The 18,200-nt window shown below is 55.2% G+C and overlaps 6 protein-coding genes across 6 annotated transcripts; 2 read left to right on the top strand and 4 right to left on the bottom strand.

Moving 5' to 3' along the window:
* Positions 1-29: 29 nt before the first annotated feature.
* PHYSODRAFT_466815 (hypothetical protein) lies at positions 30-1,041 on the top strand (the record flags this gene model as incomplete). The annotated part of the gene is made up of 2 exons (XM_009517775.1): positions 30-822; positions 890-1,041. 2 exons carry the CDS (start codon positions 30-32, stop codon positions 1,039-1,041), a joined length of 945 nt encoding a protein of 314 aa, XP_009516070.1.
* A 2,825-nt stretch (positions 1,042-3,866) lies between these two features.
* On the bottom strand, positions 3,867-4,409 carry PHYSODRAFT_448830 (hypothetical protein; the record flags this gene model as incomplete). The annotated part of the gene is made up of 1 exon (XM_009517774.1): positions 3,867-4,409. A coding segment is annotated over one exon (543 nt), but the record flags the coding sequence as incomplete, so codon positions are not given.
* A 686-nt stretch (positions 4,410-5,095) lies between these two features.
* PHYSODRAFT_349249 (hypothetical protein) lies at positions 5,096-6,194 on the bottom strand (the record flags this gene model as incomplete). Its single annotated transcript, XM_009517773.1, has 2 exons — positions 5,096-5,340; positions 5,414-6,194. 2 exons carry the CDS (start codon positions 6,192-6,194, stop codon positions 5,186-5,188), a joined length of 936 nt encoding a protein of 311 aa, XP_009516068.1. The 3' UTR covers positions 5,096-5,185.
* A 436-nt stretch (positions 6,195-6,630) lies between these two features.
* Positions 6,631-10,473, top strand: PHYSODRAFT_471429 (hypothetical protein; the record flags this gene model as incomplete). The annotated part of the gene is made up of 7 exons (XM_009517772.1): positions 6,631-8,027; positions 8,174-8,573; positions 8,645-8,712; positions 8,782-8,875; positions 9,051-9,286; positions 9,513-9,917; positions 10,002-10,473. The coding sequence occupies 7 exons, from the start codon at positions 6,631-6,633 to the stop codon at positions 10,471-10,473; spliced, it is 3,072 nt and encodes a 1,023-aa protein (XP_009516067.1).
* Positions 10,474-10,557: 84 nt separating this feature from the next.
* Positions 10,558-13,106, bottom strand: PHYSODRAFT_466635 (hypothetical protein; the record flags this gene model as incomplete). Its single annotated transcript, XM_009517771.1, has 8 exons — positions 10,558-10,704; positions 10,774-11,268; positions 11,342-11,383; positions 11,451-11,681; positions 11,745-11,796; positions 11,861-12,522; positions 12,596-12,656; positions 12,721-13,106. The coding sequence occupies 8 exons, from the start codon at positions 13,104-13,106 to the stop codon at positions 10,558-10,560; spliced, it is 2,076 nt and encodes a 691-aa protein (XP_009516066.1).
* A 160-nt stretch (positions 13,107-13,266) lies between these two features.
* Positions 13,267-18,061, bottom strand: PHYSODRAFT_353589 (hypothetical protein). The gene has a single exon (XM_009517770.1). It carries the CDS (start codon positions 18,015-18,017, stop codon positions 16,854-16,856), a length of 1,164 nt encoding a protein of 387 aa, XP_009516065.1. The 5' UTR covers positions 18,018-18,061; the 3' UTR covers positions 13,267-16,853.
* Positions 18,062-18,200: the final 139 nt, after the last annotated feature.

Raw genomic sequence — 18,200 nt, 5'->3', positions numbered from 1 at the left:
CGCCCAGGGTATTGCAGCAATGTCGCGGCATGTTCTCGTACATCAACGACCCAGCGCAGAACCGCGACGCTCTCGTCGCTCGAAGCCGCGAGACGTTGAGGGAGCTGGGCAAGCACGACGACCACGTGGCGCTGCATCTGCCCTTCTCTCCTGCCCCCAGCGGCTCTAATGACGCCCTGCCAGTTCGCTCGACGCGGCTGCCGTCGGGGCTCGAGACGCTGCAGAAGACGGCGGTGCTGGAGATCCACAACCCGTCGGCGCGCAATGCGCTGAGCGGGAAGATGATGGCGCAATTTGCCGACATCGTGACGCTGCTGGAGGACCCGGACGTGCACCGCAAGCTGAACGCAGTGGTGGTGAGAGGGACCGGCGGCTGGTTCTGTGCCGGGGCGGACCTGCGCGTGGCTCGGCAGGAGCTCAACTCGAGAGAGGCGGGGGCGGCCATGGGGGCGCTGATGGTGGACACCCTGACGAGATTTCGACGGTTGCCGCTCGTGAGTGTCGCGGCCATTGAAGGCGGCGCGTATGGAGGTGGAGCGGAGCTGGCGACGGCCTGCGACTTCAGGATCATCGAGAACAACGCAGTCATTCAGTTCGTGCAGTCTCGCATGGGCGTCGTGCCGGGGTGGGGTGGCGGAGCTAGACTGTACAAGATCGTCGGGAGGCAGCAGGCACTCCGGTTGTTGTGTACCGCAGAGAAACTTTCACCTCAACGTGCGATGCAACTGCAGCTTGTGGACGATATTTTCAATGCTTCGAACCAAGAAGAGGCTGACACTGCGATCGCCGCGTTTGTCGCGCCATTCGACGTTATTGCACCAGGTAACGAACGACGTTCGTTATTATGTAATTCAGCAGCTAACCTGCGTTGTGGTTTTGTGTCACCCAGCGGTCTCGCACGGAGCGAAGCGTGTGGTCAACAACGCAGATGATGTGAGCTTGGATGAAGTCCTCGAGTACGAGCATGATGTCTTCACGACGTTGTGGGGAGGCCCGGCAAATCTGGAGGCTCTGAAGAAAGCCTTGAACAAGAAGACATGAGCGCTCCTCTGTAGGGAGTTTAGGATTAGTGCCCTCACTTTCTTCTTCCTTGTCTGTGGGGTTCCATTTCCGGTGCATCGTTTTATGACCGTGAAGATACACTCCGTGCGCTTGGACGATAATACCGAGCTTTTTGTAGAAGTGTGAATCGCTTGGCGGTACTTAGTATTGCATTTAAAGCGCTGGGATCGTTTTGGAATGGTATTGCAACAACCGGTTCTGGCGCTCCTGGCTACCAATTCATCTTCTTCTTCTCTGTCTTCGTTGTGGCGGCAGCTTCGATTGGATTTGCTCTTCAGATACGCTCCTTCGCTTTCAAAGATTCAACTCGCTCCCTGTCCTCGTCATACCGGTAGCCATGCTGCCCACGCCTAAAACTGGTAGATCTCAGCGGCAAGAAGAGCTTGGTCTGCCAGACTAGACACCTCGACAATAAGTTAATACTTACGAGCGGGAGTTCTCCCGTTCATTCATAATTACAGATTCAATTAGGGTGAAAAGCACATTGAGGACTGCATTCTTAAAACACCACCGCAAGATGATGCTGCAATAGTCGACGGTTTTTTTATTGACAGTTGTGTGATTTGCGAATGTCACGTCCAGTTCTCGGTCTTGATCGGAGTCACTCGTTTGTCTTGTGCGAAGTCAATTGGTTGCGGAACCGAGCCGCAGATGTTACTAAAAACATTTCATCTTCTTGCAGCATCAAACTATCGGCATATCTAGAGTAGTTGACGCAGAACCAAGGCAGAAATTCGCGACAAGAATCTAGCTCCCACCGCTTTTGGGGAGCGTGTTGTGTGCATCCGTCCTTGTGCTTACGGTGAAGAATCAACGCAACCTCGTAGTTCCCATTGACACGACCGCTATCCACGAATTTCTCAGCTCCGTTACCAAGAAGTCACTCCATGGTATGTCGATGCCCAACACTCCAATGACCATGCCGTGTCACCCACATCATCGCTTGTGTGAAGCCCTCCGTTCGATTAAAATGAAGCCATGTGGGCGTTGAGGGTTAAACCACTTTCAGATGCCCGTTACCTGCAGCTCCGTCCATCGCGTCAGTTGTGCAACCTTCACGTCGGTTATAGTTCAGAAATTTGACAACGTCGAGGTGACCATTGCTCGCAGCTTGGTCCATTGCTTCAGTTGTGCACCCTTCGCTGCGGTTGGCGTGAAACCACTTCACCATTTCAAGGTCCCCATTCCTAGCAGCTTCATCCATTGCTGCCGTACTGCATCCTTCACTGCGATTCGAGTGAAGCCACTTCACCATAACGAAGTCCCTATTCCTGGCGGCTTCATCCGCATCCTTCACTACGATTCGCGTAATGAAGCCATTTCACCATTTCGAGATGGCCGGATTTCGCCGCATCAGCCATCGCGGCGGTTGTGCAGCCCTCTCTTCTGTTAACGTGGAGCCACTCCACGACCTCACGGTGGTTATTGGCCGCTGCATTGTCCATCGCACGAAATGTAAACCCTCTCGAGTTGTGTCCATGTAGCCAACGCAATGTCCGTTCTCAGCAGCCTCTGCTACTCCGACATAAGTGCTATCCATTGCGCCTTCTTCACCGAACCACTGTAGTATCTCCACATTTCCGTCTCCTGCAACAGCGTCCATCTTCGAAAAGTGGAGCATCGTGCGCTGCTAACCACTTGAGCATACCGAGATGGCCGCCTGCGGCAGCAGAAAACACCGCCTTTCGCATTACATGCCTTCGAGTGCCCCAAAAATCGTAACCCATGCCAAATAGACACTCCACAACGTCGTGGTGTCCACTTGAGATCGCATTGATTTCCCCAGGCACCCAGGTTTCTTCACTTATCTTCGTACGGTACTTCAGCAATATTTCCAGAGTTTCCATGCCCCCTTCCTTTAGCAAGCCGGATACATTGGTGCGTTAGAACCTGTTTGCTCCAACAACCACAGCACGACGTGCATGTGGCCATTTTCAGCGGCCACCTGCACGGCTTTCCGAGTCCTGGCCGGCGATCTCCCTTTTAGATTATACGCCCACTTGACCATTTCCAGGTTGCCAGCCTCTGCAGCCGGGATGATCCATAGTCGACCAAAGTTTTCGTATCGCCCTGCAACCAATTGGCGACGTCGAGATGTTTCCCGTTCACGGCTACAAGGTTGAGTCTCCAACAAATGTCCGTGCGGTTCGCATGCAGCCACTTCAACACGTCCAGGTGTCCGCGCGTCATCGCGTAGCGAACGGCCTGATAGGGCATGAAGTAGGCCTCAAAGTACGGCGACTGTGCCAGCCATTGCACAATGGCGAGCTGCCCCGCCTTGCACGCGGCCGTCATTCCTCTTGTAAACTGGATCTGACGGAAGAGCGGATCGCGCTCCACGCTTGTATCCGGATGGTGGTCGTAGCCCGCAATAATCCGCTCCAGGAGATGCATCAAGCCGGTGGAACATGCGAACACGTCCAGGAAGACATTGATTGTGGAGATCACGTGGGGTAGCGGCTGCAGTTGCGGGGTCGCATCACGACAAACTACAGATACGCTTGTCAGCAAGGGGAGGTCGCTGCCCTGGACACGCGAGGCTGGGGATGCCTCCTCTCGGCGCTGGCGCTTGCTGCTCTCCATCGCTCGGGCCGAGTCTGACAAATTGACGACACCAAACACGTATCCCAGCATGTCATCATCATAGATGGGTACACACATGTCCTCCTGCAGGGTCAGCAAGATCTTGTTGTTCACTAGACTTCCTAGTGTTACGGCGTCTCACTTTCGTTGTGCTTGTCTGTGGGTAGCTCTACCTGGGACTTCATTTTGCGATGCGTCACTTTCAGGAGATAGGACCCATGAACATACGCTCCTTGAGTTTTGACGATGATATCGTGAGCCTTTTGTTGGAGTTCGAGTTGATTCAACTGAATCGACTTCTGCTTCTGCCGGATTGTACGTTGCCGTTCGTGTTTCGCTTGGAGGTATTGCTGCTGCAGCTCGTGAATGTGATCCGAAGCACTGGCGGTTCGTTTGGGATTGTTGTTGTACCACCGGTTTTGTCGTTCAAGGCTAGCAGCAAGCTCTTCTTGCTTGGCTTCTGCCCTGCGTCGTCGTTGTGCGATTTGGAGATGATCTTGCGCGGACAGATCAGCGACTCCCAGCTGCTTATGCATCGAATAATTGGAGCGACGGATCTCGCGGCGCTTTTGAGTCCAAGCTGATTCCAAAGCCCGTAGTTCTTCTTCTTTCAGAGCCTGTCTCCTTCGAAACTCCGCGACGCGTTTGGCTGCCACGCGAGCCTGAAGAGCAGCGCGGTCAGGTTTTGATGGTGATTTGACTTCGTTCGGGTTGGTACGCGTAGTCGCGGAAACCTGGAATGGAACAGGAGGCGGGGTATCGTGGTTGTAGTGCTTGCCGTGAATCCGAACTACAAGGGGGTCGATGATTTTTTTCTCCTGTTTTCCCTGCACCAATTCGGATGAATCGCCTGGACTTGTATCAGCAGTTTGAACCTTCGAGATCAGCTCTTTACCTTCTGCGCTGGATAGCGTATCCTCTGATGTCGGCACTTCCTCTGACCTTACCCATGTACTAGTATCGTTGGTAGCATTTTCGGTGGCCTTCGCCTTCAACTCGACGCTCTTGAAGCCATTGTCAGACACTTTTGAAGGTACAACGGGTGTTTCAGGGTTGTACGCCGCAGGATCGCCAGGTACCGGAACTTGTGTTGGTTCGGCATCACGAGTATCATTTTCCATTGAGTGACCGCCAAGACCAGCAACAGAAATCACATTCTCCTTTGCCACGGAAGGTTCCGCTTCTTCCCAGTCCTCGTCATAGTCACCACTTACGCTCGCCATTTTGTCCTCTCCTTGGTGCCAAGCAAAATTATCAATGCCAGCAAGCTACCGACAAGGAAACCTGATGGGCACCAAATCGCAGAATCTGGAAGCCATGCCACTAAATATATAGTAGCGTTCAACGGAAGAATCCTATCCGATAAGTCTGTTGAACGGACCTAGAAGGCGGATAAGAAGAACATCGAACAAGTCACGTAAAGGGGTCAAGAAGTCGAGCTTTCAAGAAAAAAAATACTGCATCGACAAAATCAAACTCGATACACTCACTCGTGCAGCTTAGCAGTGCTCACTACGCACGCTCCCATAGATATCAAACCTTACTTTTTCGTCTTTTTGAGAGCACCTTCGAGCGCCTCAAGGTTAGCCGGACCACCCCACAACGACTTGAACACGTCATGTTCGTACAACAGCACTGCATCCAAACTCACGTCATCAGCACGATTTATCACTTTCTTCGCGCCATGCGAGACCGCTGTTTGCAACAGAGTCGCAGTTAGCATCATAAACACACAAGAACACTACCCTCAGAGAACCATCTCAATTACCTGGCGCGATTGCATCGAACGGAGTAACGAAGCTGCAGATGGCAGCGTCAGCGCCATCCGTTGCAGCGTCGAAGGTAAAGTCGGCGAGCTTCAGCTCCAACGCTCGCTGAGCCGACAGCTTCTCCGCCGCACACAACAACCTCAACGCGTTCTGCCTGCCCACAATCTTGTACAGTCGTGCACCTCCACCCCACGCGGGCGAGACGCCCATGCGCACTTGCACGAACTGAATGACAGCTTTCGCCTCCAGGATCCGGAAGTCGCACGCAGTGGCGAGCTCTGCGCCCCCTCCATACGCGCCGCCTTCAATGCACGCAATGCTGACCAGCGGCAACCGTCGGAACCTCGTCAGCGAGTCCACCATCAGCGCCCCCATGGCCGCGCCCGCCTCACGCGACGTCAGCTCCTGCTGCGCCACGCGCAGGTCCGCCCCGGCACAGAACCAGCCTCCGGTCCCTCTCACCACGACGGCGTTCAGCTTGTCGTGCACTTCGGAGTCCTCCAGCAGCGCCACGATGTCCGCCAGCTCCGCCATCATCTTGCCGCTCAGCGCGTTGCGCGCCTTGGGGCTGTGGATCTCCAGCACCGCCGTCTTCTGCAGCGTCTGCAGCTCCGCGGGCAGCGTCGACTGCACATTGGTTAGCGAGCTGCGCGCCGCGAACGGCAGGTGCAGCGTCAAGTAATCGTCGTCTCTGCCGAGTCCACGCAGCACCTCGCGGCTCCTGGCCACCAGCGCGTCGCGGTCGTCGGCCAGTTCATTGACGAACCCGAAGAGCTCCATCGTCGTCAGGCAAAGTGTGGCGCTCTTCAAGCGTAATTTACGCGATGCGTAAACTATCGGGTGGTACACTGTACCATATCCCTATAATAGCACAAGACACTATCAAATAGACTGGATAGTCGAAAAGACAGTGTCTTAAATTAGACACTGCCTTTTTGACTGGCCAGTCTATTAGGCGGTCTAAGTCACATTGGTGTGCTGTACACAGCGGACGCCCAGCGTTCCACATCAAATTGCTGCTGCGCAATAGCAAGCCGAAGTGATGGAAGAGACCGCGAGCGCTGCTGCTGCTGCTGCGAGGCCGGACGTGGAGGCGGACGCGGACGACCTGCTGACCGACAGCGGGCGCAACTGGAGCGCGGACGTGCTGCTGGAGCTGGTGAAGATCTGGCGCCGCGTGTTCCTGGCGCACCCGGACTGGAGCCGCGTGCAGCGCATGCAGGCCGTGTACGACGCGTTCAAGCAGACGGTGGACTGCTCGCAGCGCAGCCGCAAGGCCGTGGACGACAAGCTCTACTCCATGAAGCAGATGTACCAGTTCATCGCGCAGGTCAAGGACCAGTTCAAGCAGGGCGGGCCCGACAAGGCGCCGTCCCCGTCCTGGTTCGAGCTCACCAAGGAGGAGCGCCGCGTGGTGCGCACGCTGCACCGCGTGCGCATCCCCGACATCTCGCTCGAGGTCTACAACGTGTTCGACAGCGTGCTGAGCCCCAGTGCTGTGGCGGCGCGCAAGGCGCTGGAGGGGAGTGTGGCCACCGCACCGGCGACTCAAGGACCAACGACGGGCGCAGGGGCTTCCACCCCGCTCGCGTCGGCTGCTGGGACGCCCAATGACGACTCGCCGGAGATCACGCAGGAGATTCTGGATGTGAAGCGCAACTGGAGCTATGACGTGACGCTGCAGCTGGCCAGGGTCTGGAACAACGTGCACAGAGAGAACCCGGCGCTGCGAGGCGCCACGCTCAGTTTGAACGTGTACAACGCCTTCATGGCGGCTGTGGGGGGATCGAACCGCTCCAGGAAGGCCGTGGACGACAAGATGCACTCGATGAGGGAGATGTACCGCTTTATGAAGAACTACGAGACCAAACGGTTAACGACCGGAGAGCCGAAAATCCCGTGGTTTGACCTGACGAAGCCCGAGCGACGCGCGGTTCGAGCTGCGAACAAGATCCGCGTGCCAAACTTAGCGCCGGATGTGTACAACGAGATCGACATGCTCATGACAAGGATGAATCAGATCTCCCCATCCGACACGCCGATCGAGTCGGCGTCTACCACCGTGCCGTCCGTGGATCTGGAAGGCAGCCAGCACAACTCGAGCTTAGCTTCGTCGTCATTCATCATGAGCAGCTGCAACGCTGCCGCGGGCCAACTCCCACAGAACAGCGGGGCGACAGGCGCGAACGGCAACGCTCAGCCTGGCCAGCTCACTTGCGAGTGTGGGGCCAAGCGTCTTCTGGACATTGCTCCAGCCACCACGACTATCGGGAACGGCACCGCTCAGTTGCAACCGCAGCAGCAAGTGCAAGGCAGCAGACCTCCCCCCATCGTCACGGCCCAGGATGTTCAAAACTACTATTCAAGCCAGCAAGTCCCGGGTCAAGGCACACCGAAGCGTCAGCGGACAGTTCAAGCGCAGGTTACGACGAACCAAGTGGCTGCCGGAGTTCAAGCGATGGCCAACGCCGGGATGGTGGACGCCCAGTCAGCACGCGACTTCATGGAGCAGATGCGTGTCTCGCTGGCCCAGGACCGCGAGGAGAGACGACAGCAGCACGCCGAGCAAATGAGCGCGCTCCGTGAGATCGCGGCGCTGCTAAAGCAGAGAAGGTGAGCCACGCGCTGGCGTCAGGTTTATTTGTCGAGGAATGCGGCTTAGTTTTGAGGAATAATGCATTCATGTTAGCAGCTGAAGTTGTCCTCTGACGTCCTCCGCTGACGTCATTTTCTGGATCCGAGCGTGAAATTTGGGATAGCTATCGTGAGATTTGTATTAGCCGTTACGACGGCACTTCAGGGGATATGTCGGAGGAGGAAGAGGCACGCAGCCGCCTCATCGGCGAGACGGACGTGCTGGCGGCCATCACCAGCGAGTACCTGGACGAGAATGCGCCCAAGAAGGACACGGCGGCGGCGACGGTTTGTCTGGGGCGCGTGTTCATGACGACGTTCCGGTTCCAGTTCGTGCCAGACGAGCATGAGTACGACCGCGTGCGGCGCCACCTGCTGGATCGGAGCGAGGAGGAGATCGAGAGCTTCTTCCTCATCCCATTGGGCTGCATCGCGTCCGTCAAGAAGAAGAATTCCATTGTGGAAATTTTCACCAAAGACCTGCGCCAATTGTCCTTCCGGTTCGACGTCGTGGAGATCACCAAGGTGCGAGATATCGATATGAAGTTGTGTTTATTGAAGTGCTGACGCTTTGCTGATGTTGGGTCTGGTGTTAGATCTACTCGGTACTGACGACGTACGTGTTCCCGGATAAAACCGAGTTTTTATTCGCGTTCTACCACAGGTGAGAGAGAGAGTTTGGGGGTTGCCAATTGTTGGAATCGTTGATTATTGACGTAATGTGCTGTGGCAGACTGTCGGAAAATATGCTGGAGGAAGAGCCGCTGTTGCCCAGTGTGCTGGACTGGGATGTATACGACGACCAGGCTGAATGGGAGCGACAGGGTGTCGTTGACAACGGGGAGTGGCGGGTTTCGAACTGCAACGAAAACTTCCGCGCGATCGAGACGTATCCCGAACGGCTGATAGTCCCCGTTGGGGTTACGGATGAGGTACAGCAATTATTTGCTGATTCAAGCACTTGTGTCGAAATGTATTGATGTTTTGTTGTGGACATGACAGGTGCTGCTGGACGCGATGAACTTCCGCTCTTTGGGCCGTATCCCATGCATGACGTGGCTGAATATGGCGAATGGTGCAACGCTGAGCCGATCTAGCCAGCCAAAGATCGGAATGTCGAAGGCCACATCACCCGCCGATGAAAACTTGGTTGCTAGTATTGCGGCGTCGAATCCGTTACAGGGCCAACTCCAAATCATCGACTGCAGGCCGATGTCCAGCGCACTAGTACGTAGCCTGTTACGCGAAAGTGAATTGGTATTTGAAACTAATGATAGTTGCTGCTGAACAGGCAAATCGTGCAAAAGGATACGGTGTTGAAAGCTCGGTAAACTACAAAACCTGCACAGTGACCTTCATGGAGATACCAAACATCCATTCGATGAGGGAAAGGTGAGGCCTATAATTGATGTATTATGCCGTAGATTGGGCCGACTAATAGCTTCATTTCTAACATTGCTGCAGCATGAAAAAGTTGAGAAACCTCTGCGCGTCACCATCATGTGACAATTTGCGGTGGCTTGGGAGTATTGAGGACACCAAGTGGCTGGTCTACATTCGCCAGCTTCTGAAGTCTGGTCTTCATGTGGCGTCCTTGCTTCGGTCGGGCGAGTCTGTGCTTCTGCACTGCAGTCACGGCTGGGATCGCACAAGCCAGATCTCGTCACTCGCCCAGATATTCGTGGACCCGTATTTCCGAACGTGGAAAGGTTTTCAGGTGCTCATTGAAAAGGAATGGCTATCATTTGGACACCCGTTCCACCTCCGTCATTCCCACGGCGAGAAAGCGGATACACAGGAATCACCCATCTTCATTCAGTTTCTGGACTGTGTCTCGCAACTCGTCCGAATCTACCCAACATACTTCGAGTACGTGAATCTTTAACTCGGTTGGTCGGTTGTGGGGCTATTCGTTGAACACTAACGTTTGCTTTTGGTGCGGCTATCGTGTAGATTTAATGAAGGGCTGCTGCTTCTGCTCGCCGATGCACTGCATTCATGCCGCTTCGGGACGTTTTTGTTTGACTGCAAGAAGCACCGACTGGAGGCGAACTTGGAGAACCGAACAGCATCTGTGTGGACGTGGGTGAACGGCTTCCGTCCGCAGCTTACAGAGCAAACCTTTGAGCCTAAACAGACCCTGAATCCCCCTCTTCCGGGCTTGCTGAAGCGTATTGTGCTGTGGGACGCGATGTTCATGCGCTGGTCTGGCCAACCACTGGTGCAGGAACCTCCCATTTCGACCTATTTCTTTGCCGACAATGCTCAGCGCACTCCAACGTGGCAACTTCCTCAGGGCACCGTGAACGCCCTGAATGTCGCGCTTACCCTCAAATATCGCGAGGCCCGGCTCATTCAGGATCTGGAGGAGCGTATTGCAGCTTTAGAGGCGAAGGTCAAGGGCCGCAAGGGCTCAAGACACTAGATCAAAGATCTCCGAACCATCGATTCTGCTACAATTGCCACACTACAGTTGTCCATATCAATAAAAAGTCTGTTCGATCTTGCTCTATTCGTCAGAATAGCTTTTGCCCCACAGCTTGAACATCGCCTTCTCACGTGCAAGTCTGCGCCGCTCAGCCTCCAGTTGATCGAGCAGATGCCACGGAACCTTCGCTGCTAGAATGAGTTGCCGTTTCCTCTGCTGGTGGTCCAGCTCATGCATAGGATCTCCTTCAGCGTGGTGAAAACGGCTTGCTGTCGCGCGATCTTCTTGTTCTGCGACGCCATCATCGATCGCTTCATTGATTTCTCGCTCATGTCTTGTAACTAGAAGCCGTTTTTCATGTGCGCGCTGTTGCTTTTGAACTTTGTCGAAAGAGCGATCCACACCTCGAAAAACTGGATCAAACAGCGCCTTGGTCTGTTCAATCTGAGCTGTAGCTGCAGTGAGAGCGACTTGATCCGTCAAATCTCTGATATGATCTCGTGTATCGCGTCCCTTTTCCTCGTCATCCAGAATTTGCCCTGTTGACTCGATTCCCTGCATCCGGAGCCGCCATTTATCTTGCACCAGAGCAAGAATGTCAGTGGAACCTATGCAAAACACTTCCTTTTCTTTCGCCGCATCCAGTACATCCTGGGCCCAATTGATTCCTCGCCAACGATGGTCACGTTTGCCGTTTGTCCTGTAGAACTGAATTTGCCACCTCCGTCGCGTTTCGGCAATTTGCTGGCGTCTCTGAATTAATTTTTCTTGGTACCGGAATCTGCACTCGCGCTAGAATTGATAGACTTTGTAATCAGTTCCCAATCTTCTCGTTTACTTTGAAGCTGTGCCATGCTGCACGTACCTCCCAATAGTCCAGGAACTCTTCGTTTCTCCAGATTTCAAACTACGACAAGCACAACGCGCATAACCGTTAACACGCTTACTACCACACACCCGCTAGATATTGTTACCCGTCGACGCTTCTGCTCCAGCTCATATATGCGCTGCTGAAATTCGATGAGTTCTTTCTCTTTACGCTTAAATTCTAGCCCAAGGCCGAACACTGTATCAAGCTTCAGCTTGGTAATAAGAGCGCGCTGTTGCTTCATCTTGGCTTCCATCTCTTCAACCCATCCATGCTCGATAGCACGGGGGGATACCCGCATACGCTGCGTCTGCATGTCAAGGTATATGCTTTCCATCTACGAGGAGAGAGTCTGTTAGCAAGACATGTGCAAGTGTCGAACAAGATATATATTACGTACATCGTGAATGTGCTCGTGCTGGGTGAAGTAGTCGAATTCAAGCTGAGCAATGCTGCAAATTCATGAAATGATGTGAGTTGTGGGAGGGGTACTGTGCTACCATCATTCAAGCCTACCGCTGCTGTAGCTGCTTACGATTCAACCGTGCCTGCAACTTGTCACGTTGAATGCGATGCCATTCTTCCTCAGCCTCCAGCACTGCCATGAACTCTTGACGGTTGCGAGTTTCCCTATCACGTAACAGCGTATTTATCTCCATTCGAGCTTTCATCCCACGGAACATACGCTGGATCTGAATGGCGCCACTTTCTAAGCGCGCTGCTCTCCTTCGTGTAAATTTCCGAGCCAGAGTACCACGAACCAGTCGCTGCAAATTAATAGCTCGCGCTTCTAGCCAACGTATATCTGATCTCTTCCGTGAGGCGAACCCTCGCCAAGCTGACTGAATATGCAGCGCCGCAATCTCCCTCTTATAATGGCGACAAAACTTCTTCGCGAAGTACATCCGGATGATAGACTGAATCTTGGCCGCATTAATGTATTCCCATCGTTTCCACGTCGAGACTACTTTATATCGAATGTAGTATCCACGAAAGAGGGTCTGCAACCTCGTCACCCGGATTGTGCGATTTGCGTGCCAAATGCGAACCCAACGTCTTGTCAAAAACCCACGCGCAATGCGTTGAATCTGCACTGCCGCTTTCACCTGTCGGAAGTACACGCGCCAAAATTGACGGTGCAAGTGGTCCCGCCACCACTTTTGCAGTCGGCGAGCCCCCTACTCACAATAAATAAAATGAAGAAGAAACAATTAGGTAAAGCTTAAGCCAAATGGCCAATGCAGCACGCACCTCAGCGTAGCGTCGCTCCAGCGCCAGCATATCCTGGACAATGCGCGGGCGAATTTTCTTCCTAGCAAACAGCACGTTAGTCTAATAAATAATAGGTTCGCTGACTGTAAAGAATGCCCTCTTACCTCTTCACTCGTTGGCGCAACTTGGTATCTTTCATCAGCATGGCCAGCCGCAGGTTCTCCATCGCGTAGATGCTGCCCTTCTTCCTGTTATTGTTGCTATTGGCCTCAGCCACCTTGGCCGCCATCTCGCGCTCATCGGTTGGCAGTTGCCGCAGCCGCCGCATCTCCGTCTTCCGTTTCCATTGCAGCTGCTGCTCCTTCAGCTCCTGGTCCAGGCGAGTGGCGGCGCTGGCCAGCTCGTACTTGTCCTTGACGCTCTGCTTGCGTAGCTTGGCCAGCGCCTCCACGCGCTCCTCCTCCTCGCGCTGGACATCGACTTCGGCCGCGCAGATCCATGCCGACTCGAAGGATACGACAGCATCCGTGAACTTGCTGCCGCCCTTCATGCGGCGTAGTACGTCTGTTCAAGATCCGTCCGTACAACAATATTGTCGTTCCTATTAAAATATTAGACTTTCTCTAAAGTCAAAATTTTCGTATTTTGACTGGCTCCGCTGCGTTTGCGGTCTCCCCCCGGTCTGTATGGGCGCTCAGTATTGGAATTGTCGCCGTAACCCCGCGTTCGCCTACACTTCCTCGCCTCTTTCGCCATGGCTTCTGTCGCTGCTAACCGCCCCGTCGTGTCCGTCCTCTCCGTGGAGGGCGAGTCGGCCACCGTCTCGTCGCAGGTGGTGCTGCCGGCCGTGTTCACGGCCCCGATCCGCCCGGACGTGGTGAACTTCGTGCACACGAACATGGCCAAGAACCGCCGCCAGGCGTACGGCGTCTCGCGCGAGGCCGGCCACCAGCACTCTGCCGAGTCGTGGGGCACGGGCCGCGCCGTGTCGCGTATCCCGCGTATCCAGGGCGGCGGCAACCAGAGCTCCGGCCAGGCCGCGTTCGGCAACATGTGCCGTGGCGGTCGCATGTTCGCGCCCACGCGCATCTGGCGCAAGTGGCACCGCAAGATCAACGTGAACCAGCGCCGCTTCGCCGTGGCGTCGGCCCTAGCCGCCTCGGCCGTGCCGGCCCTGGTGATGGCCCGCGGCCACCGCATCGAGAAGGTGCCGGAGGTGCCCCTCGTGCTGGACGACGCCGTGGAGGCGACCCAGAAGACGGCCCAGGCCCTGAAGGTGCTGGCCAAGATCGGCGCTGACGTCGAGATCGAGAAGGTGAAGGCCTCGAAGAAGCTGACCACCGGCCGCGGCAAGTCGCGCAACCGCCGCTACACCACCCGCCGTGGCCCCCTGATCGTGTACGCCAACGCGAACGGCGCCGAGAAGGCCTTCCGCAACATCCCGGGCGTGGAGCTCGCGAACGTGGAGCGCCTGAACCTGCTGCAGCTGGCCCCCGGTGGCCACCTGGGCCGCTTCATCATCTGGACCAAGTCTGCGTTCCAGAAGCTGGACTCGCTGTACGGCACGTACTCGAAGAAGTCGGCCTCGAAGTCGGGCTACCAGCTCCCGCGCCACCAGATGAACAACGCCAACCTGGGCCGTCTGATTAACTCCGACGAGATCCAGTCGGTTGTGCGCGCCGGCAAGTACGAGAAGCACCGCCGCTTCCAGAAGAAGAACCCGCTCAAGAACCTGGGCGCCATGGTCAAGCTCAACCCGTACACGCTGGTGGCCCGCCGCGCCGAGCTGCGCGCCGAGGCTCTGCGTGCCGAGAAGAAGGCGGCTGTGGTCGGCAAGAACCGCAAGAACACGTGCAAGACGGACCCCAAGCGCAAGGCCCAGTCGCGCGCTCTGTTCGCCAAGAACTCGTCGGACTAAGCGTACTGCTGCTGACGTTTGTGGAAGCACTTGCGCTCTCGTGCAGGGTGCTGTCTTCGCTTGGAGGAAGCTGCTTAGTCGCTGTGCACTACGTGTAGTGTGCTAGGTTGGGGAGCCCGAGTGAAGGCCGCAAAATCAATGAAAGAACGCCATGAAAGAGGCAAATCGGATTCAGTGCTGTCTTTATGTTTTCATTTTTTGTGGTAGTGTACGTACAGTGAGAGTCCTACTCGGAAGCAGCGTTGCCACGAAGTGTGATTGCATGCAAGTGTGTTCGCATCCACATCCACTAAAGCTATGACGTGCACAGAGTTGCTTCGCTTTTACTGTGGTATTTCTTGCTGATGCAGTAGGGAGAGGTTCTCGTTGACATTCATTTTTTTGTTATTGCTCACTGGTGCTTCTTTCCTTATCGATAACTACGTGTTCCGAACTGCTCTGCACTCGAAGGTAAATTCAAGGACAACGGTAGGTGTTAGCCTGGTTTAGTACACGTTCTACAGTAGTATAACAGGAAAGTTCGTACCACAACATGGTTCCACTTGCTTAGAACAAGAACGCTGTGTTTGTGCTGCCCGCCCCTCCTTACGCATACACAATGATGAACCCAACCCGTCGGGTGCAATTTTTGGGTTTGAAGAAGAACACGGCACGTGTAAGGCATACATCTACCTCTCTCCCCGCAAAAGCCCTACGCCAGGACGCTCGCATTGGGAAGAAATTCTTCGCGTCGCGATGCAGGCATCGCACGGACTGCTTTGGCAGAGCGTGTAAATAAACGTTAACGTTGCATGAAACACGACATACAACTTCGGAACGTGCAGCCACGGCTTCAAAACTTGTATACAGAATTTCGTAAACAGTTCCACTGAATGCACGTCCTCAGGAGGGTTCGGAAATTCAACTCCATCAATGACGAGAAGAAGTGGTCCCACAACGTCTACCAAACGGTTTCCGAAACTCATTGCTGACTTTGTGACGGGAATTGACGGCAGGCACAATCTTCCGGTGAACGGCCTCGCTTATAGCCTTGTTCATTACAGTCGAAAGTGACTTTTCGCCGACAAAATGTTTGTGTACACCGCAACACGAACTGTACGACATGAACACAGCTCCTCGTGAGGTGGCGAATTCACCCGCTTCATTTATTTCTCTGCATCGGTTGATATACTGGAATCCAAGCCCCGTTCTGCTTAGGTCATACTCGTTATCTACCAGTGGTATCTGCCAGTCAAATGATCGAGTAGGGTCCAGTAAAGCATTGTACTTTACGAGATGAAGATCGTGTAGCTGTTTGATGGCCACTTCCCAAGTCATATCCAGGAGCGAGCTATTCCCGAATCTGAAGCCTAGTTGTTTTATTGATTCCTCCTCTGGAATCCACTGCGGCTTACGGACGACCAGGAATCAACACCAGCACGTGGAATTTCCAAGATTGTGGCGGAATGTTCACGTCCGGGAATCCGAAGTCACGTACAAACTCCGTACAATTCATCTCATTTTCCGTTACCAAAAGCTACTCGACAGACGCTACCGGTCGACACGCCCGACACCTTCCACTGTCACCGTCAACCAGGAGCCATTGGACTTTCCTTGATTAATGCCCGGAGTGCGTCCACGGTTGCGTTGGACTTGGTAACCACAGTGGACGTCGCGCCAGCATGAACCAGCACGTATGCAAGCCTGAATCCTGCTGGCGGCGTGGCCATTGCAACTATCGTGCTCTGTCAGCGAATTGTCGAACTGTAGAGGAAGAGACATTGATGCTAATAGTCGAAGAATGCTTATTTTTTCTATGCAGGTTTTCATACGAATTACGTTCATTCAATCACTTCATGGCACGAGGGCCGCTCTATAGGAAGTGCTCACTCGTACTTGTGCGTGTGGTTTGCTACTTTGCCATGTTATACACAAAAGCAAGCTGATACCAAACGTCTATCGATTTTGCCATCGAAAGCAGAGCAACTCTGAACTCGTATTGTACGTGCAGCTGTAACAAAAAATGCATGTCAACGAGAACCTCTCCCTACTGCATCAGCAAGAAATACCACAGTAAAAGCGAAGCAACTCTGTGCACGTCATAGCTTTAGTGGATGTGGATGCGAACACACTTGCATGCAATCACACTTCGTGGCAACGCTGCTTCCGAGTAGGACTCTCACTGTACGTACACTACCACAAAAAATGAAAACATAAAGACAGCACTGAATCCGATTTGCCTCTTTCATGGCGTTCTTTCATTGATTTTGCGGCCTTCACTCGGGCTCCCCAACCTAGCACACTACACGTAGTGCACAGCGACTAAGCAGCTTCCTCCAAGCGAAGACAGCACCCTGCACGCGAGCGCAAGTGCTTCCACAAACGTCAGCAGCAGTACGCTTAGTCCGACGAGTTCTTGGCGAACAGAGCGCGCGACTGGGCCTTGCGCTTGGGGTCCGTCTTGCACGTGTTCTTGCGGTTCTTGCCGACCACAGCCGCCTTCTTCTCGGCACGCAGAGCCTCGGCGCGCAGCTCGGCGCGGCGGGCCACCAGCGTGTACGGGTTGAGCTTGACCATGGCGCCCAGGTTCTTGAGCGGGTTCTTCTTCTGGAAGCGGCGGTGCTTCTCGTACTTGCCGGCGCGCACAACCGACTGGATCTCGTCGGAGTTAATCAGACGGCCCAGGTTGGCGTTGTTCATCTGGTGGCGCGGGAGCTGGTAGCCCGACTTCGAGGCCGACTTCTTCGAGTACGTGCCGTACAGCGAGTCCAGCTTCTGGAACGCAGACTTGGTCCAGATGATGAAGCGGCCCAGGTGGCCACCGGGGGCCAGCTGCAGCAGGTTCAGGCGCTCCACGTTCGCGAGCTCCACGCCCGGGATGTTGCGGAAGGCCTTCTCGGCGCCGTTCGCGTTGGCGTACACGATCAGGGGGCCACGGCGGGTGGTGTAGCGGCGGTTGCGCGACTTGCCGCGGCCGGTGGTCAGCTTCTTCGAGGCCTTCACCTTCTCGATCTCGACGTCAGCGCCGATCTTGGCCAGCACCTTCAGGGCCTGGGCCGTCTTCTGGGTCGCCTCCACGGCGTCGTCCAGCACGAGGGGCACCTCCGGCACCTTCTCGATGCGGTGGCCGCGGGCCATCACCAGGGCCGGCACGGCCGAGGCGGCTAGGGCCGACGCCACGGCGAAGCGGCGCTGGTTCACGTTGATCTTGCGGTGCCACTTGCGCCAGATGCGCGTGGGCGCGAACATGCGACCGCCACGGCACATGTTGCCGAACGCGGCCTGGCCGGAGCTCTGGTTGCCGCCGCCCTGGATACGCGGGATACGCGACACGGCGCGGCCCGTGCCCCACGACTCGGCAGAGTGCTGGTGGCCGGCCTCGCGCGAGACGCCGTACGCCTGGCGGCGGTTCTTGGCCATGTTCGTGTGCACGAAGTTCACCACGTCCGGGCGGATCGGGGCCGTGAACACGGCCGGCAGCACCACCTGCGACGAGACGGTGGCCGACTCGCCCTCCACGGAGAGGACGGACACGACGGGGCGGTTAGCAGCGACAGAAGCCATGGCGAAAGAGGCGAGGAAGTGTAGGCGAACGCGGGGTTACGGCGACAATTCCAATACTGAGCGCCCATACAGACCGGGGGGAGACCGCAAACGCAGCGGAGCCAGTCAAATTGCCATCGCCCGTCGTAATTGACCAATTTTCGACCACTTGCACTCGAGCGGGGGATTGAGGTCACTAAAGTG

The sequence above is a fragment of the Phytophthora sojae genome (assembly GCF_000149755.1).
Source record: "Phytophthora sojae unplaced genomic scaffold PHYSOscaffold_1, whole genome shotgun sequence".
NCBI lineage: Eukaryota > Oomycota > Peronosporomycetes > Peronosporales > Peronosporaceae > Phytophthora > Phytophthora sojae.
The sequence above is the reverse complement of the archived record's forward strand: the minus strand, read 5'-3'. Positions and strand labels throughout refer to the sequence as shown.